We start from the raw sequence: 20,147 nt of genomic DNA, 5'->3' as shown, positions 1-20,147 counted from the left end.
GCCGCCATCTTGTGTCGCGGAGTGATGGTTAATTTGCATACTACTCTATTATTAGATAGGATGAGATTGATACTCCAGTCAGATTAGCAAAAATCAGACAGCTGGACAATGTCCATCACCTGGGAATATAGGAACCTCCTGTACTGCCTGTGGAAGCATGAACTGCTGCAGACCTTTTAGAGAAAAATGTGGCTGTATCTAGTCAAATCGAGACAAATGTATTTATACCCTATGACCTAGTAAATCTGCTCCTGGCTCCTACATATATAACCCAAAGAAAGTCTCCCTAAGATCCATAAGAGGATAAGGCTGAGCATCCTTTGCAGGAGGGGAGTTGGGTGCAGTGGGGTGTCCCTCCCTGGAGGAGTGGAGAGGCTAAAGGTGGCGGGGGGGGGTGGGGTGCCCCACGGAGCACCATGCAGCAAGTAAAGCAACTCCATGTTCACAGAGAAGCCTGGCTGGTTAAAAGGACAGAGCTGGGTGGAAAGAGAACCAAGGCCTACAACACAATGCTGATAAGATATAGAAATTCACATACACCCCCCCCACACACACACAAACCAAGTGCAAAGAGGCATTTTGAGAAATTTGATTATAAATTGGATATTAGGTATTACAGCTAATTTTGTTGGGTGTGCAGTCAGGTGAGAAAATGTTCAGTGTTGGCGGGGATGCATAGCTAAAAAAATATAGGGGTGAAATGGCATGATGTCCGGGATGAACTTTAAAGTGTTTAGTTTAGTGAAGGCGAAAATGAGAAAGATGAAACAAAGATTTAAGCAAAACTTCAAGGCAAAATCTTGATAATTATTGAGTTTAGGAGACAAGTACATGGGAATTTGTTGTACTATTGTTTATATTTGGTATATGTATTACAACTTTTACTAGTATAATAAATTTAAAAATATCGATGATACATATTTTCAAGGCTATGTTCACACAAAAAAGATACACATTAAACATGTTTGAGTCATTGTCTTTGGAGGGGAAAGAAAACAGGAGTAGGAAATGAGGACAAAAGGGAAGGAAGGAAGGAAGGAAAGAAGGAAGGAAGGAAGGAAGGAAGGAAGGAGCGAGGGAGGGAGGGAGGGAGGGAAAGAAAGAGGGAGGGAAGAAAGGAGGGAGGGAAGGAAGGAAGGAAACATTAATGTTCAATGATAATTTTCCGTGAACTGAGGAGGATGATTAACTTAACCCTCTGCACCTAAAGTCCAAAAGAGGAGGAAATGATATCCCCTCTAATTCTCCCACACCATGGCACTTTAATTTTTTGTGTCTAGCTGCCTAACCTTCATTCTTCATTCGTGTGCATACTACACTTTCCTGCACAGCTGTCACCAGGGCAGTTAAATCGCTTCGTGCCTTGCTTAACAGGAGTGAATTTTTATTCACCAAACGCCAGTCCTGGGCTGGGACCTCTAGGCCTGTGATCTCATTATCTCCACTTGACAGATGTGGAAAACTGAGCTCCGAGAGGAGGTTCTCTGTCCAACTCCTGTCACAAAGCTGGAACTCCAATCCCCTTGGCCTCAGACACCCAGGATGATGTGATTGCACCAAGCTGATCCAACAGCTTCTTCATTATTATTTGGAAGGCCTGCCTGTGGTGCCTTTATATTGATGTAGGGTCACTTACTAACTGCTCTCCTATTTCTGAGAATTGGGGTTCTTTCTAGTGTTTTGCTTCCATAGATAGTCCTGCCAAGAATATCTTCAGGTTTAGAGCTTTTGGCTTCTGTTGATCCATTTCCTTCCCAGGCGTGGGGTTACTTTGTGTTCACCTAAAAGGGTGGATCTCGCTGTGGCCATTAATTCACTTTGAGGGAATTTCCATGAAAGGAAATGCAGGGGGTGGGGGCGCACAGGGCATCTGTGCAGGGGCAGGAAATGCGGCCTCAGGCCAGGCAGGAAGTCAGATCCCGATTGATTTCTGTGGTCTTCACTTTTTTCGACTGTCTTCTTGGCTCAAGGTGGGGAATGGGGTTCTGGCAAGCTCAGGGCAGGGCCAGTGCCGTGGGACATGACGCTGCTGTGCGTGGGAGGTGGGTGGCTGGGTTGCCTGGGGCTCCTGTAGCTCCCTAGTCCTTTGGCTGCTGAGCTGGCCAGCCTGGGAGGGGTCAGCTGGGGATAGGCAGCAAGTAAATATAGATCCAGGGAAGGAAGCCAGGCGGACCAACCCGCGCTGACCTCTGGCTGGAAGGCTGGGGAGGGTGGAGGGGGAGTAGGCCCTGGCATCTTCCTCTCCATCTTGGGTGACACCCTGACCCAGCAGCTCCTTAGAATTGCTGAAAGCGGCTGGGGGCAAGGTGGGGGGTTGGGGAGACAGAGTCTCCAGGGGGATCCGAGTGGGGGTTGGTGGGAAGCTGGTCAAGAGATGCTGCTCCTCTGTGACTGACAGCCAACTGCATTTCCTCTCCGCTGATCCCTCTCGGAGACGCTGCCCAGCTTGAAGAGGCCAGGCTAAGGGACTGACTGTTTCCAAGGGCTGTGGGGTCCACGGTCCCAGAGGCAGGGCCAGGCCCCTTTACAGCCCCCCTCCCCACCCCCACGGCTCTTGCTTATTCTGGAGAGGAAGGATGTCCTGCGTGTAAACTTGCTTCCCTTGCTCTCTGCCCCTCACAGTGTGCTGGCCCTCCTCTCAGCCCCTAAAGCTTGGGGGCCACCAGCCTGGCCCCGCCCCAGCCTGGCTCTCCTTGCACCCAGGGCTGCAGCCCTGCACCAGCTCCACACCACACACACCGTGTCTGCCTGGCCCGGCCAAGACCCCTGGGACCCCTGACTCCGGGAGGGGCATTCCAGCACACACACATTTATTGGCAAAACCTATTCCCCGGCACCGAGGGGAAGGGCATCAGCAGAACGGGTGGCCTCCTTTCCAGTGTTCGAGGAGCAGAGGGAAGGAGGGGCAGGGACATCTCAACCAGGAGAACAAAACCAGCAGCTAACATTTATTGAGCTCTTCCTCGGAGGCCTGTGTTAAGCAAGCCTGTACATGCACTGTCTCACTCAATCCTCATAACAAGCCTAGAGCTTGCTACCATTATCGTTCCCGTTTTACAGAAAGTGAAGTGGTGGGCCCTAGCCAGTTTGGCTCAGTGGATGGAGCGTCGGCCTGCGGACTGAAGGGTCCCAGGTTCGATTCTGGCCAAGGGCACATGCCTGGGTTGTGGGCTCGATCCCCAGTAGGGGGCGTGCAGGAGGCAGCCGATCAATGGTGCTCTCTCATCATTGATGTTTCTATCTCTCTCTCCGTCTTCCTTCCTCTCTGAAATCAATAAAGAAACACATTTTTTTAAAAAAGAAAAAGAAAGTGAAGTGGTGGGAGGCGGCTGTCAGCCTTCAGGGGTGGACCCCAGGGCCTCCCGCCAGGAGTCTCAGGCCCCCTTTCTTTCCTGTCACACCATGATTCTCAGTTTCAACCATCTCTTACATTTCTAGTTCTTTCGACTCTTTTTATATTTTTGTTTTTTTAAAAAATAGATTTGCCCATATTCTGCAGAACCCACTGTCTCCTACTTCAACTGGTCAAATCTGGGTTCTCCCCAAGATTGCTTGGGTGGGGTTGGGGGCAGTGGGTCACTAATGGGGGTCTGGGCATGTGTGAGGCCAAAGTACAGTGATAGCTCTGAGAAAATCCCCAACCAATAAATTACAAACTTCCCTCCCCTCCCCATTCCCGCCCTCCCCACCCATCCAGATCTAGAACAGACTGTGAGTCCCCATCACTCCCCATCCCTCGGCAGGTTTCTTGGCTCTGTCAGCTCTGTGTCCACAGGGCCCAGGGGCTCAGTAAGTGCTTGTGGAATGAATGAATGAGTGAATGAATGAATGAGAGCATGGGAGAAGGGAACAAGCACTTAGGAGTCCTGAGTCCCAGCCCTGATTGCCTCCTTACCCACACCTTGCCCTCACCAGGACACCTCCCTCTGCTCCAGAGAAAAGGGTCCCCAGGTAGGGGGTTGGAGTAGAGAATGGAGGGAGGCATCAGCAGGGGCATTCTAAGCATGGGAAGGTGGATGACTGAAGTAGAGCACAGAGCTCTGGCCTCAGAATCGGGAGACCCGGTTCAAATCCCAATTGTATGGTTCAGGAGCTGTGTGACCTTGGGCAGGCTTGAAGAAGAATGACTACAGCATAATAGTCCTTTCAGAGTTTACAAAGCCCTTTGTTCACATTTATCTTTGGTCCTCAGTAACCATCCTGTAATGTGGGCATTATTATCAATATACCCATTTTACAGAAGAAAAAGCAGAAGCTGGAGAGGTTAAGGACTTGCTCAAGGTCACATAGCAAGCTGAAACTTGAACCCACCCTCCCAACTCCCTCCCTCACCATTGCCCCAGTCTGTGCCAGATCTAAGTCCGGGCTCAGATCTAAGTCTCCCAGCAGGGTACCCCCATGCGGCAGTGTGGCAGCAGGAGGGGCTGCACAGTGGATGCCCTAATGTGGGCTCCACTGGCCATTTCCAGCCCCCCAAAAAAGTCAGTCTAGCCATTGTGGAAGGTTTTCTAGACACCCCTTCCCTCCCCCACCCACAGCCTCGGGGCCTCCGCTGCTGCCCCAGGAGGGACCTGGGAGTCCATGAGGTGGCCTTGAACTTCTGCTTTTCCTGAGAAAGTGGAGCAGTGGGATGGGGGAGAGGTCTGGGGCCTGGGCCTCCTCTCACACAGGCATGGGCACCTCGTCATATTCATCCCGACCTTCCTCCTCATCAAAGCTTGGCTTGGCATCATCAGCATCCAGCTGGAGGGCGGGGCAGGAAGGGGAGAGAGTGAGTGGCCCAGCGGCCAGATGAGCCCTCCCCCAGCCCTAAGAGGCACCCCTGGAGTTAGGAGAGGGCCTGGCTCTCTGAACCTTGGACGAGTCCTGCCCCCAGGGTTGGTCCACAAGAGAAATTCCCAAAGTGTAGGGAGCCCTTGGCATCTGATGCCCTTTGCAGGAGGCAGGCCTCTAGAGGGCAGGCAGGGGACTCCTTCACCAGGGCACCCCCACGGTGACCTGTGTCACACCTTAGACAAATTCTACTGGAGGAGCAGGCGCTTCCAAAATGATTAAGAAGACCGCAGGACCAGCGCCCAATGGTCAGGACAGCTCACGTGGGTCACACCCAGTGTGCCTCTTAACCCTCTCACCCACCCTGTCAGTACCCCTCCTTTTACAGGCGAGCAAACCCAAGGCACAGAAAAATGAGGCCACTTGGATGTGGCAGTGCCAGGATTTGAATGCAGGCCCCAGATCCAGACCTTCCTTAATTCTGAGACCCACTCTCTCTCACGAGCCCTCCCGGAGCCAGCTCTGGGGTCCTGCCCTCCAGATCCTGCTCTCTCTCCTCCTCCCTCCTGCCCCAGGCCTTGAGGGGTGGGGCTGGGGAGCTCCACTCACACACTGGAGCTCCAGGTTCCTGAAGATAAGGGGCAGCAGGAGCCGCCGCAGGGGCACTGTGAGGATCAGGACGAAGGGCAGGGCCAGCGAGGTGGCCTGGAAGGATTTCACTGCCCACAGCCCTGCCAGGCAGATGATCTGGATGCCGGTGAACAGGTGCATGCGCCAGGTCTTTACCTGCGGGCAGAGGCTGGGGTCATCGCCTGCCCTGCCCGGCACCAAGCACTCCCGCCCCACCCTGGGCCGGGCAGCCGGAGGGCCCTGTACCCGCTTGACGTAGGGCACATCCGGGTGGTACTTGGGCGGCTTGAAGAGAAGCAAGATGCGGTCAAAGAGCTGGATGCCGCTGAGGGATGTGACGCCCATGTAGAGGAAGATGCCAAACAGCACAGCCAGGGGGATGTGGGACAGGATGGGCCCCATGAGGATGGACAGGCCTGCGGGGAGAACCACAAACTTTCAGCCTCACGTGCCCTGGAGGACCGGCACCAGGTCGGGGAATGAAACCACAGGCGCCACGTAGAGTCCTTTCTGTGGATTTTTTTTTTTATCCTCACCCGAGGATATGTTTTTTTTCATTGGTTCTAGAGAGGAAGGGAGAGGGCAGGGAGGAGAGAGAGAGAGAGAGAGAGAGAGAGAGAGAGAGAGAGAGAGAGAGATATGAATGTGAGAGAGGAACATGATCTGTTGCCTCCCGTACACTCCCAGACCGGGATTAAACCCGTGACCCTTTGGGCATTGGGATGATGCTCTAGCCACTGAACCACATAGGCCAGGGCTCTGTGGATCCTTTTAATAGGTATTACCTGCCTTTTAGAGATGAGGAAACAGACTCAGAGAGGTAAAGCAACTTGCCTAAGGCCACACAGCTAGTAACTGGCAGAGCAGGGAGGCAGGCTCCGGCCTGCCTGACTTCAAAACCTACTCCTTTAACCCAGGGAGGTCACAGAGTCAGAAAAGCCCGCCTTCTTCCTCACCCCAGCCCAGAATGCCTCCATCACCCTCCACCTGTCCAAATCCTAACCCTCCTCCAGCTAACACCAACTTCACCTTCTTTAAGAAACTTCCCTGGCCTCGCCATCAGCGATCATAGTGAGGCCCACACCAAGTCCAGCTGGACTCACAGCTACTCCAGACTCAGATCAACTGCAGTGACCCTCTGTCTTCTCCTCCCCCTCTTCCTCCTCCCTCTCCCTTCCCCCCTTCCCCCTAGATTATGCCCTGGAGCACTACCCTTTGTGTCAGTCATACAGCAGCTGAGCTAGAGAGACCTCAGGGGCATCTAAGAAACCCTGTAATGGTGCAAAAAGGGAAACTGAGGCCCACAGGGCAGAGCTGGAACTCACAGTTAGTGAACTTCTGTCTAGAGAAGGCTTTAGTAATGGAGGCCCTCCTTCCCCCCTTGCTCAGATGCCCATCTCAGCGCCTTGGTAATTTCCTCCAGAATTCCGTCACGTGACTAACACACTGGGGAGATGCGGGCAGCAGGTGTGTGGGGAGGGCTGGAGGGGGCTGGATCCTAAGGGGCAGGGGCTGGAGGCCAGGGGCAGGGCCAGAGGGTGGAAGAGAGTGTGGCCAGCCCTCACTCACCCACAAGCACAGAGACCAGGAGCCCGCTGATCCGCTGCTCCTTGACTTCCTGGATCTGGGCTGCAGCCCCCGGGGCGCTGGCCTTGCCCATGACGGTGAGGGCATTGGCATGGGTGACAGAACGCACGGTGGTGGCGCTGAGCCAGGGCATCCCGAAGAGAGTGGCCAACCCGCCCATGCCAATGACCAGCAGCAGGTCCAGGTGGAAGCCGGAGCCCTTGATCAACTTGCGCTCTGGTTTGCTGATAATCAGCCTGGGGGGTGGGGAGGGGTGGGAGGTTGGGGATAAGCAGGGCTCTCCCTCCCGCACCCCCTCGGCCCCTCCTTCCTTCCCCATACTTGAGTTTCTATGTGCCTCCGTTTACCCTTCTGTGCCCACCCCCCTTGGAGTTCTTTGCCCCCCTCCCTCCCACCCCATCTTGAGAATCCAGACTCCAAGAGCAGAAATGTCTTCCGACGTCTCCACAGGCAGGTTTACTCTGAAGCTAATGAAGCGTAGGCTCCAGCCAGCGTCACTGGCCCAGGTCCTTTCCGAGACCTGGCACCGTATTTTGTAGTTCTCATTTCGTGTTCTTTTTCTTACAAAGGGCTCCCTAAATTACACGTTGCTGGGTCCCAGGCAGCCTGGCCCTGCCCCCGCCCCTGCCTACCCCTGTGCGTAGGGAGGGCCACACATCCCACTGAGTCTAACTAGCATCCGTGCTGGGTGTCTGGCCTGCCTGCAACCTGTCCCTTTCTCTGCCTCCAACTCTCCCAGGCCCAGCCCCACCCTGGCTCTTACGTGGTGATCTGGGACTCAAGGAAGATGAGGATGAAGACCAGCAGTGCAGGCAGAGCAGAGGCAAACATCATCCAGATGGGGAAATGGGAATACAAGCCCAGCGGGTGGATGATCCAGCCCCGGGCCGAGGAGTTGGAGACTTTGAGGCCTGAAGGCACGCTGAGTTTCTGCAGGAGGGGAGGCAGTTGAGAACACGGGGGCAGGGGCAGGGGATGGAGAGAGGAGACGGGGCAGATAGGGTCCTGGACCCTGGGGAGCTCACTTTTATTGCGCATCTACTGTGTACCCAGTCCCTACATGGATGTACGACTTTTACATACATCTCATCCCAAACTCCACAGATAAGGAAACGGGGTCAGAGAGGTGATGGAGCTTGCCTTACATCACACAACTATTTGGGGGCAGATCTGCCTGGCTCCAGAGCAGATTTTTTCCTGCTGCCCTGGGTTAAAGAGTAAAGGGAACAACCTGACCCAGGCCCCAGCTTCAGCCACAGGGGTTCTGTAAGGCTGTGGGAGGAACGTGGGGCTCCCCGGGAGCCAGGGATGGGGTAGGTGTAGTTCTAGCTCACTCCAGGTTTGGGAAAGCCATTCTGGGGAGAGAGCAAGCTGGGGAAATGAAATGAGGGTAGAAGGAGAGGATCACCTGGGTGTAGGTATCCTGGATGAGAGAATCCACCATGACCATGATCAGGATGGAGATGGGGACCCCAAAGTCCCCGATGACCCGTCGCAGCTGAGGGCAGGTGGGAGAACCAGCGGTTAGTGCCCGGTTGTTCCCCACCTCCCACTTGGCCCCCTTCTGCCCCCTCGTCACCCAGGGGGCCCTGCTCTTCCCAGTTCGCTACCCCCTTCCACGCCCTGTCCCTGCCCCCCCCACGGGGTTCTCAGCCTGGGCATGCTGAGAAAGGGGGCGGGCTTCCCTGAAGGGTGGGATCTTGATGAAGAGGGGGCCAGGGAGGCTTGGAGTTGGGACTGAGAATCTAGGGAAAGAAGGGGAGCTAAGGGCACTGGGGAAGCTAGGAGGGTGCTTTGGACTGGGAGAGGGCAGGGCAGGGCAGGGCAGGCAAGGGCAGTGGAGACGAATGCTGACCTTGCCGGGGAAGTAGGAGCTGTTCTTGAACTTGCGCAGCGTCATGGCTAAGAAGAAGGTGCCGGCCATGAGCACAAGGGAGAGGAGGGCTGTGTTGGGCAGGGGGTCCTGAGGTTTAGGGTCTATCGTCACGTTGTGTTTGTAATGCTTCTGCAGCGGGTGGCTCTGGAAGATCTGCAGCAGAAAACCAAGGCATCCTGTTCCCTCCCATCCATCCACCCTCTGTGCATCATCCATCTATCCACCCATCATCCCTCCACCTATCTTCTTCCGCAGCTGATAGGGTAACAGAGGGGCAATGACATTCTACAGCTTGGTTTTCAGGCGTGCGGACCAGGCTAGGCTTGGGTGAGGTAGGCCATGAAGGCAATATGTACGTGTGTGTGTGTGTGTGTGTGTGTGTGTGTGTGTGTGGTGTGGTCTGTGATCACCCAGGGCCTGGGAGACATGAGGAGACTGGGGGACTGGAGTGCAGGGCTTTAAAGACTTGGAAAGACCCACCAGCCTACAGAATCAGGGACAGACATATGGTGTCCACCCTTCCTGTAAAATGCAGACACAGCCTTAGCTGGTCTGGCTTCAGGACTGCGGACTGAAGGGTCCTGGGCTCGATTCTGGTCAAGATCACATGCCTGGGTTGTGGGCTCGATCCTCAATGGGGGGCATGCAGGAGGCAGCTGATCAATGATTCTCTCCCATCATTGATGGTTCTCTCTCTCTCTCTCTCTCTCTCCCTTGCTCTCTGAAATCAACGAAAATATATTTTAAAAACGCAGACACAGAGGCAGGCCTAGTTTGAGGTGACAGAGCTGAGGGGTCAGGGTGCTCCATCCACGGGACCTGCGGTTCTTGAGGGCAAGTGCGGGAGAGGGAGGGGGGAACATCAGAGCCTCAACACCCCTCCACCCCCACTGTCCCCACCACGCATGCAATTCCCATTTCAGTCTCACACACACGCTCACCCATTAGTCATCTGTGTGGTTATAAACATGGACAGGTGCACACAGAGGTGCCCTCTCCTTGCAGGTGTCAACATGTATGTGGTCATAGTCACATACCATGAAAACACGGCCACACAAGTGCCAGGCAGACGTGCGTGCAGTGACACGCAGTCACCTAGTTCATGCTCAGTCTCACACACGCACCCCCCCATGCTCGTTCCCCCTCCCACCTTGATCAGTTTGGTGAACGTCTCGTAGATGAAGATGAGGGAGATGAGGAAGGAGAAGATCTCCTGGGTGTAGCGGGAGATGAAGCGGACCAGGAAGCTGCCCTCGAAGGCCACCACCAGCACCACCAGCAGGATGAGCCAGAAGCCGATCCACACACGACCCACGAGGTACTCCAGGCCATTGTTGTTGCAGAACTGCAGGGTGGTCAGAGGGAACTGGGGTCAGACAAGCAGGCCCAGGCCTGGGCGTCGGGCACAGGGTCCCAGGGGGGCCAGAACAGAGCTACCGAGAAGAAGGCTTCCTCGAACACAAGCAGGGGGCCGGAGAAGCCCACCACAAGCAGGGGCTGAGCCGCCAGCAGGGCGAAGAGGATGCCCTGCGCTGCCGTGGAGATGAGCAGCTCCGATACCCCCATCTGGTTCTGGGTCTTCTCTCCTGTGGGCAGAAGTGACAGTGGGGTCAAGGTCAGGAGACCATTTCCAGGGACCAGGGGAGCATTTCCTGGGCAGGCTGATGCAGGCAGGGGTCCAGAGTGTCAGATCGAGGCAGAAGTCAGGGCCCACAGTGGCCAGAGGATCAGAAGAAAGGGTTGGGGGTTGGGGGTGGCATGCAGAGGAACTGACCCAGGAGGCCGCCAAAGGTGATGGCAGGTGACAGGGCGGCAAAGTAGATGAAGATGACGGCAGCCAGGACCTGGGGGCTGAGTGCATCCGTGATGTCACTCAAGTAGCGAGGGTAGCGGCGCTTTAAGTCACGCGCCAGGCCCCCGAAGAGAATGCCTGTTCGTTGCAGAGGGTCATCCGGGCCACCAGGGACCCCTGGGCCTCCATTTAAATCTGTAGTGAGGAATAGGACCATGGTCATGGGGGGCAGTGGGGGAGTGTGGGGAGAGGGGAGGGGGGTGGGTAGAGATGGGAATGGGGTAGCCCAAGGAGGCTGGGTGGCAAGAGCACAGGGAGAAGGGACACCAGGGCGTTTGATGGGAAGAGGGGAGGTAGGGCTCACAGGGCTGTGCCGGGGTGCCTGAGGGTCTGTGGGGCCCAGAGAGCCTTGGGCCGGGCAGGGCGGGTACCTAGGCCTTTGTAGAACCTGGGGTCTGGCTTGGCAGGGCTGGGCAGGTAGCGTCTCCGCAGCAGCTCCCGCTGCACGGGCACCAGGCTGAGCAGGGCCTGCTCTGAGGGGGCGTCCGAGGGAGGCAGCACCAGGCTGCAGTCCAGGAAGCCCTCCAGGGAGTGCACCAGCTCCTGCCGGCTCTGGGCCAGGTACGCATCCGTGCGGAACACCTGGGGGCCAGAGAGGGGGTCAGGGCTGCCTGGCCCTGCTGGGGGAGAGGGCCCAGGAGTCCACAGCCAGGGCCCCCGAGGACAGAACCCTCTCGCCCAGCTCCTCCTTGCTAGGAACTGCTTTTCTTGCCCACCTCCTTTACCAGCCGCCCCCCCGACCCCCCCGCCACACACACTATGAAAGGGTTGGGGGGAAGCAGACCCGGTCCTAAATGAAGAAAGGAGAGAGAACTAAGGAAACCAGATGAAGCCAGAGCAGACTAGGCCATTCCGGGCCAGACTTGACCAGGAAGAAGCAGGTCAGAGGGGGCCAGATCAGGTCATGCCAGGCCAGTCAGGCCGGGCCGGGCCAGATTACTCTGGCCAGACACGCCAGAAACAGCTGGATCAGACCGAATGGGCCAAACTAGTGACGCTCACGTGACCCAGGCCAGTCCAGTGGAGACTGGGCCTCAACCGCCACCCAGCTGCCCGGCTCCCCCAGCCCTCGCCGGCCCCTCCTTACTCTCTCGGACATGAGGATGGCAGCAGCCCGGCCAAGCTGGGTGTAGTCGATGTGAGAGGCCTCGGGTCCCAGCAACACAAGGAGGAAGCGCACGGGCACGCGCAGCTGCACCGCATCCTCCAGCTCGGTGGCCTCCTGCAGCCTCACGAAGCCCAGCACCGGCCGCTCCAGGAAGGAGGCTCGGCCTGTGGGACGGGGCGGGGGACATGAGGTGGCCTGGCCAAGCTGAGGGGCCACAGCTGGGGTCCGGGCTTAGGGAGAGGCAGGCGGGGCCAGGACAGAAGGTGGAAGCCGGGGTGGAGAGGGGTGAGTAGGTAAAAGCACCAGTGCTTACCCACGAGCACCAGGGTGGCCTCCGAATCCGGGGGGATCTTTTCCAAAATTCCAGATGGTGAGTGGCCCGCTGTGCCCCCCTCTCTCTGTTGGAAGGAAGGTGGTAAGGAGAGCACCCGGCCCCCTCCTCCCCTCGCTACTCTCATTTCTAACCAGCTGCCGCTCTCCCCAGGCACCCCTGGTGCAGCCTCACCTGTTCACAGAATAGCTGAGTCTCCAGCGAGGGGTGTTGGGGGAGCAGAGGCTGGGAGGGCTCCCCGGAACGTGTCACGACCGTGGGCTTCACACCCCCCAGGCCCTCTAGGTCTCCAGCATGGCTGCAGGACACAGAGGGGGCATGGGCTGAGCAAGCTGCTCAGGCTGGGCTACCTGCAGAGCACTGGTGGTGGGAGGGATCAACTAGGACTCCCAGTGGCCAGACTAGGGAGACCCCGGGCAGAAGGAGACCCGGCCTCTTCCGAAGGGTGTCGGCTGTAAGCAGGTGCCTCTTTCTGGAATGACTAGGTGGAGCCAGAAGAGTGAATGGAGGGAGGGGCCTTGAGAGTCTGCCCTCCTAGGGACCAGTGGCCCCCAACTCTGGGCATGGCGACATGGCCACCTGTCAAGGGCTGTCAGAGGCAGAAGCCATTCTGGAAGAAAAATGGGGGGGGGCCCCGCTTTGGATTCCCAGGGAGAGCCGGGGCAGATGGACGGGGGAGGCAGCTCTTTGGGAGTGGGGTCCAGGTGTGGGCAGGCAGGGGCACCTGTGTTTGAGGAGCAGGACCCGGAGCAGCTCGTCCCGGTCCTGAGGCCGGATCTGCTCCTCGTAGATAAACTGGTCCAGCAGCTGGTTGGCCACCCCAGCCAGGGAGGTCTCTGGCAGATTCAGGAGGACAGTCCCTGCAGGGAATGGAGGGTGAGCCGGACAGCCGAGCGTGGCCCTCCTCCCCACCGAGCCTCGCACGCAGGGGTCCCGGAGGGGCCCGTCAGGGCTCACCCTTGGCGAAGGCTCTCTGCAGCTCCAGGAGGCTCCAGAAGGTGAGGTAAGACAGGTGTGGGCGGCCCCAGGCCCCGTCCTCCCCCAGGTTCTCCTCCAGCCGCACCCAGCGCGCTGCCTCCATCCATTGCAGCTCCTGGTTCTTCCCGTCCATCACGAGTTCGTGCAGCTCCACGTAGACCTGCGCCCCACAGACCTGAGTTAGCCCATCAGGCTCAGGGCGGGGCCGCGGGGAGATGGCAGCCCAGGGCAGGCGGACACTCCGGACACTCGGCAGGCTCTGAGAGATGTTGGTGGGAGGCCCAGAGCCCTGGAGCATTTGGGGGCAGATCCTGAGCTCGGAGGGACGGCCAGTGGGGAACTCCAGCCTGGAGTGTGGGTGAGCTGGGAAGTGTGGGGAGATGCTTGAGGGTCCCGCAGGTACGGCCCACACTCCGGCTCTGTTCCTCAGCTTCCTGACCGGCCCCGGACTTCATTTCAGAGGCGTTTGGAGAACCTCAGGACCAAAAGAGGTGCTAGAGGGGGCACTTAGAAGGGAAAGGAGGGGGAGTCCTGGGGTCACCTCCTGCCTCAAAGACTGGTGAGTGGGTGTGTGGCTTGGCTTGTTCTTGGGTGTCTTTGGGGCCAGGTGGCCACTCTGGAGGGCCTAGCTGAGGACAGAACAAATGTATTAGCCAGCTAGGCAGTCTGGGGACCTACAGGGATGTGGGGGGGGGACGGGGGGGCGGCAGAGGAGAGCGTTATTACTGCTGTGCTTCCCCGGGGAGCACCGGGCAGCGCAGCCAGGGCCGCAGGGCGAAAGGGGAGCTGTCCTCTTTCCTCCCACCCCTTTCCCAGGACCCGTCCCCCCAGCCTGTGTGTGGCCTGTTTGAAGCTGTGCCTGTCCCTCCGCTCGCCTGATCGAAGGGTGGGCCCCAGGGCAGGACAGGAAGAAGAGTTGGGGGAGGCTGGGGTCCTTACCTCGTGGGTGCCTGGCTGTGATGTGGTTTGGTGGTAGTCTGTGGCTGTTGGCTCGGTGAGGTGAGCTGAAAACCCGGAGGCTGGTTAGTGCTACCACCAGACCATCCCGCGCCTCCGCCATCAGCCCCAGAAACCAGGGCAGGATGATGTCCCGCCGGTGCCCCCACCCCACCCCTGGGCTCCCCGTGCCCGGTTCTTGGCCCAGCCTGGCTCTGCCACCCCACATCGGAGCCCTGGGGAGGCCCCTGGGACTCATCCTCAGTGAGGAGCAGAGGGTCATCTCCCAGGCGATTGGAGACACCTGAACGGGATGTTCAGGAGTCTCTCAGGGTCTCCGCGCCTCCGGCCACCGCCTGGGACCCATTCCCTTCCTTCTCACCTGCCTCAAGAACCCTGCCTGTCCATCGCTTCTCCCTGCTTCCAAGCTGAGCTCTGGGCACCTTTATAATGCCCCCTCGGCCCCCCACCCCCACCCCAGCCCTCCATTCCCAGGGGGGCCTCTTATCACCGATGCTAATTGCCTGCACTTAAGTCCTGTTGACAGTAAATAAGCACCTGCCTGGGGCTCCCCACTAAGACCTTGGGCGACCAAGGAAGGGTTCCTGTTGTCCCTCTGCCTTGGGGGTCCCCAAGGCCCCCAATTTTTCAGGACCCCTGGACCCCCAAACGGAACAGTGTTTCCAGAACAGGGCCAGTGCCTGGCCTGGAACCAGCGCTGGATGGGCATGGGCGGCATGTGGCTCCTGCCATCGTCCCAGACAGGCCTGGCTGCCCTCTCACGTCCAGGCCTGGCTGCCCTCTCACGTCTAAGGGACACGGTGATGGTGGTGATGGTGACGGGTGACTGGTCCTGCCCGCCCCCCCAGGCCCCGCCTGTGATCATTTCAAACAGAACTCTGTTTATCCTTCAATCAGCCAGGATTGTGGGAGAACTGGCCCTGGGGCTGGGATGGGGGGGGAGGAGGGAGGGAGTTCAGAGAAGAGGGGAGGACAAGTCCCCCAAATGTCCCTGTCTGGGGCTCAGCAGCTCACCCAGCAGAGAGAGGGAGATGGGCTTACCTTCTGGCTCCTCCACCTGGGGTACAGGGACACCTGGGTCTTCATACTCCTCCTGCTCTAGGATCTCCTCCAGCCCCTCTTCGTACTCCTCCTGTAGGAAGTGGCCGTTAGGACCGGGCTGTGAGGGGCTTCCTGGGTCCCCAGGAAGGTGGGCATGCAGGGCCAGGTTCCCAGAGGCCCCAGGTAGGAACCCAGCAGATGCTGGGACAGACTCACCTGCGAATCCCCCATGGCGCTGTCCTGATGGTCCGATTATCGGCAGGGATCTGAGCCCCCAGCATAACCCGCACTGCGGGTCCCTGCAGGGGAGAGGCACAGGCTGAGAGAGGCACCGGGCATCCTGTGGTCTCCCTGTCCGGCCCCAGAGCGGGCTGCATTTGGGTGGACGGTGTCGGGAGACGGTGGGGTCAGAGGAAGAAGGGGTGGGTGGAGGCTTGGAGGAAGGAGCTGGGTTTTCAGATGTGAGGGCCAGCGTGCGTGCGGGGCCAGGAGCGGTGGGGCCGTGCAGGGAAGGGGGAGCCTGGCCGGTAAGGGTGTTTGGGTGGATGGGTATATCCTGCAAATCTGACTGCTTTCTCCACTCGCCAGTCCTCACCTGGCTTATTTTCTTGCCCGTCCCTGAGACAGAGCCAACCCCAGGGCAGCCTGACCTCTCCCCCACTTAGCTCCTCCGAAGAGTCTCCACCGCACACTCTCTCACCCGTGCTTCGCGCTGGGCATGGGGCTGCAGCATCCTTGGGAGTGGCCCGCAGGTCCTGGATGAGGTGGCCCTGCTTCTCTCTCCCACCTCCTCTAGACTCTGCCTCTTTTTATCTCTCCCCACGGATCCCCTGGGCCTCCTTACCAAGCCCTCATCTGCCCCAGGGCCTTTACCTGTGCAGTTGCCCACATCCTGGAACCCCTCCCCCCTTCTCACATCTCAGCTCAAATGTCACCGCTTCAGATTCCTCCCCTGACCACCCTAACACGCACTAACTACATTTGTCATTTTCTGGTTTCTGGCCCCATGTGTGCACGTATTGTCTGATGATCCCTCTGGAAGGGAAGGCCCAGGAGGGCAAAGACCCTGCATGTCTCAGTCCCCATTGAACTCCCCCCTCCTAGCAGAATGGCTACACATAGTAACCATTCGTAAACGCATGTAGAACGGATGTAAGAACGTGTCCCCCTTGCAGGCATGCGGCTCTGGGCCTGGGGAACTAGTGTGACTAGGACCCAGCCAGGAGACCAGTGAGTCCTGCGCCTCCATTTCCCAGCTGTGTCGCTAGCAGAGAGGAAGGCATGCCCACCCCAGGAATGCGAGGACAAGTCCAAGGAGTGGGGGGTGGCGGAGGTTCCCTAGGGCGGCCCCGGGCTGGGTATGGAGAGACGTCCTTTGCCCCCTCGCCCACTGCAGCCCAGGGCATGGTGGAGAGAGGTTGGGCCAGGCTGGCAAATGTGCCCCCTCCGTGCCTGCGGGGTGCTGAGCAGTGGGATGCTGAGATGAACAAGACACTGCCCCTACTCTCCAGAGGCTCCCGCCCTGACTGGGGAGACAAGCCCGGGATACGTGACAGGCTCAGTGGCTCAGGAGATAACAGGTCCCGCAGACAAAGGAGCTATGAGCGGAATGTGCTGGGTGCCGAGGGTCTGTGCGCCAGGGCTCGGTGGTGGGGTTGGGGATGGAATGTCTCTGGAGGAGGAGACGCTGGTGCTGGCCTGGAAGCACCGGAGGATGTGGGAGGCTGAGAGGTGGAGAGGGACGGCCAGGTGTGAGCAGTGGTAGGCAAAGGGCAGGGCTAGGACCATGCAGGGCGGGAGTGTGCACAGAAAGGAGTGTGCACAGAAAGGAGTGTGCACAGAAAGGAGTGTGCACAGAAAGGAGTGTACACAGAAAGGAGTGTGCACAGAAAGAGTGTACACAGAAAGGAGTGTGCACAGAAAGGAGTGTGCACAGAAAGAGTGTACACAGAAAGGAGTGTGCACAGAAAGGAGTGTGCACAGAAAGAAGTGTACACAGAAAGGAGTGTGCACAGAAAGAGTGTACACAGAAAGGAGTGTGCACAGAAAGGAGTGTGCACAGAAAGGAGTGTGCACAGAAAGAGTGTACACAGAAAGGAGTGTGCACAGAAAGAGTGTACACAGAAAGGAGTGTACACAGAAAGGAGTGTGCACAGAAAGGAGTGTGCACAGAAAGGAGTGTGCACAGAAAGGAGTGTACACAGAAAGAGTGTGCACAGAAAGAGTGTACACAGAAAGGAGTGTGCACAGAAAGAGTGTATACAGAAAGGAGTGTGCACAGAAAGGAGTGTGCACAGAAAGGAGTGTACACAGAAAGGACTGCACCAAGCACTTTCTCTCTGAGGCGTGGATGGCTCTGCAGGCCTTAGAGACAGGGAGAGGGGCATGGCCCACCAGACTGAGAAAGGGGGGGGGTCCCTGGCTTAGGGTGGTGATAGGGCAAGCGATGGCCATGGGAGTGTCCCAGAGCCTGAGATGGGACCGTCCCTCCTGCACAGCACCTGCCCCTTGAAGATCCTGATCACATATCTTTTCTCTCCCTCCCTGCTCCTCCCTGTCCCCTTCTCCCCACGTTTCTCTACCTGCCTCTTGTCTCATCTCGATTCTCTTTCTTATCCCTTCTCTGGCCTTGCCTCGGCCTCGGCCTCAGATCCCAGGAATGCTCACCCGTGGCACGGGGGCTCGGGCCTGCTTCCCACCGGAGAGGTGGCGTGGTCAGAGGGGCGCTCCGGGACCAGAGAATCCTGGCTGCCCTGCTCCCAGCCTCTCTCTAGGTGCTGGTCATTCTGTCCATAGAATTGGGGGCCTTCCCACCGGGCTTCCGAGACGTCAGTGAGAGAGAAGCGGGGAGAAGAGGGGCTCCCCAGGGCCTGAGAGCGTGCACCCATAACCCAGATTGCTGCCACCACCAGCCCCAGCCGCCCTCCAGCGGCAGGCCTTGCTCTGCCTGACACTGATAAGAACCCGCCGCTGATCACTGCCCTGCATCTGGCAGCATACCAAACACCTGGCCGGCCGGCCGCCCGCCCGGGGAAGGCCAGATAAGCCCAGGAGGGGGAGCACACACAGCTGGAAGAGGCCTGGGGGGCCGGCCGTGACCAGATGACAGGGAGGGCTCCCTGGTGGCGTAGCACCACCTTTGCGTAATGGCCCCAGCATTGCGCCAAGCCGTACCGCCTTATTTCCTATAGTCCCAAACCCCTCTGCTCAGTGGGTAATGTCACGAGCGGTCTCACAGAGGAGAGAGCTGAGGTCCAGAGAGGTTTACCTGCCGTGGTCCCCTGGTAGGCGGGCATCACAGACAGAACTAAACCCTGCCTGCCTGACTCTAGCTACCTCTGGGACCATTAGGCTGAGCGGCCCCCCAGGAGAGAAAACCGCGATTAGCCGGTTCAGCGGTCGTGCTTTAGAGCACGGACGCTGCCGTCAGACTGCCCGGGGTTCAAATCCCAGCCCCGCCGTTTGCTAACTGTGTGACTTGTGTGACCTCGGGCAAGTGACTCAACCTCTCTGTGCTTCCGTTTTCTCATCTGTAAAATGGGGTAATAATAATATCTACCTCAGCCCGGCCGGTGTGGCTCAGTGGTTGAGTGGTATATTTTTTTTTAAAAAACTTTGGGGAAAAAATATCTACCTCATAGACTTGTGATCGCCCCAAGTTCATGTGTATAAAGCATTTGAAAACGTGCCTGGTGCATAAGGAGCTCTAGGTGAACGCTTGCCATCATTATCATTGCGACTGGGTTCTCTATCCTCATCCGCCTCTGATTCCCCAGTTCCCGTAGAATGAGCCTAAGTTCTTTGAGGTGCGCAGGTGGCAGGGGACTCCTCCTTTCCCTCCAAACAGTCCCTGGAGCAGGGACAGTGCCAGGCCCCCCTCATAGGCCCCCTGAAATATCCCAAATGGGAAGAGCTGACAACTTTTCTCCTAAGAGGATAGTGAGGTGGCCTAGGGATCCCCCATACATGGGGGAAAGAAGGGGCTGGAGTGAGACCTGAGTCTGTGGGATCTGAGGGGCGGATAAAGAGGAGCCTGCCAGGGACCCCCACACACATTTACACACCAGCCACACACACCTCTGTTGCCACGTGCCAGCCTCTTTTTCCCAACACCGGCCGGTTCTCCTAACATGGGCTGCCCCGCTCACCCCGGCTGCAGGTGCCAATGGGCCTGTGCCCTGAGGGGTAACAACACACTGCAATGTTCTCACCCCTCCCACCGGCACCCCACCGGAAGGTTAGGGCACCTGTGCCCACTTAGGCAAAGATTGAGGATGGGCACCTGCAGAAACCCTCACCACAGGTACCCCAAGACCAACCCTAACCCCTCCTGGCCCCGCTCACCTGCTCACGAGTCTCGGGGTCCCTCCAGGAACTCCTGCCGTCACCGGTGCCCTCCGCGAACCAGCTGAGCTCACACCCGCTCTAACAGCGCCAGGTTCTCGCTCCTTCGCCCCAGGGGCAGCTTGCAAACCCCTGACTCATGCCCCCGCCTCCTAATCTGCCCGCCCATGGGCCACAGGAGCCCCTTCTCACCCCTCCGCCCCACTACACTGGGTGCCCAGTAAACAGAGTTATCTCTCACGCACATCTGGACAGCTGTGAGTCTGGCCCACCCCGCCCGGCCGGCCGGCCCCCAACACCGCCCTCCTGGCCCCTAGGGTTCTCCTGGTCTTCCTCTGTGGGCTCCGGTTTGATGGCTGGGTTCTCAGAGCTCCCAGCCTCCTGGCAGGGCTGGCCCAGCCTGTGGACGCCCCTGTCCTGACTCGGTCCATCCTCACGCTGGCCAGGCCCCTCTGCTCTGGCCCAGGGTGCACAGGCGCCGTCTCCTCTCTCCTCTCCGTGTCCTCCCTCAGGACTTCCTCTTCCTCTCAGCCTTGCCGGTGGGGACCTGCTCCGTGCTCACAGGGCCCAGGCAGCCCCCTCCCCCTCTTGCTCCAGGTGAGGGGGCCCTGGCTGTTGTCTCCCCAAGACCCTGCTTGGCTCCAAGAGCTGGCCCCTGGGTGCTAAGATG

The 20,147-nt window shown here is 58.3% G+C and overlaps 1 protein-coding gene across 1 annotated transcript; it reads right to left on the bottom strand.

Moving 5' to 3' along the window:
* Positions 1-4,387: 4,387 nt before the first annotated feature.
* SLC4A1 (solute carrier family 4 member 1 (Diego blood group)) lies at positions 4,388-19,611 on the bottom strand. The gene is made up of 20 exons (XM_079797762.1): positions 19,478-19,611; positions 15,350-15,432; positions 15,134-15,224; positions 14,075-14,139; positions 13,115-13,295; positions 12,882-13,017; positions 12,332-12,455; positions 12,140-12,224; positions 11,806-11,990; positions 11,090-11,300; positions 10,641-10,853; positions 10,304-10,452; positions 10,017-10,211; positions 8,846-9,019; positions 8,399-8,488; positions 7,754-7,920; positions 6,973-7,226; positions 5,650-5,819; positions 5,383-5,559; positions 4,388-4,743 (listed from the first exon to the last, which is right to left on the bottom strand). The coding sequence occupies exons 2-20, from the start codon at positions 15,362-15,364 to the stop codon at positions 4,663-4,665; spliced, it is 2,763 nt and encodes a 920-aa protein (XP_079653888.1). The 5' UTR covers positions 15,365-15,432; positions 19,478-19,611; the 3' UTR covers positions 4,388-4,662.
* Between the last annotated feature and the right edge of the window lie 536 nt (positions 19,612-20,147).

The sequence above is a fragment of the Cnephaeus nilssonii genome, assembly GCF_951640355.1.
Source record: "Cnephaeus nilssonii genome assembly, chromosome: 19".
NCBI lineage: Eukaryota > Metazoa > Chordata > Mammalia > Chiroptera > Vespertilionidae > Cnephaeus > Cnephaeus nilssonii.
The sequence above is the reverse complement of the archived record's forward strand: the minus strand, read 5'-3'. Positions and strand labels throughout refer to the sequence as shown.

What these genes read in the sequence shown, in the direction of transcription:
- SLC4A1 (XM_079797762.1), bottom strand. An exon ending in CTCAGCTATTCTGTGAACAG is followed by an intron (nt 12,225 to 12,331) that starts GTGAGGCTGCAC and finishes TCCTTCCAACAG; the next exon opens with AGAGAGGGGGGCACAGCGGG. An exon ending in GGAACCTGGAGCTCCAGTGT is followed by an intron (nt 4,744 to 5,382) that starts GTGAGTGGAGCT and finishes CCCGCCCTCCAG; the next exon opens with CTGGATGCTGATGATGCCAA.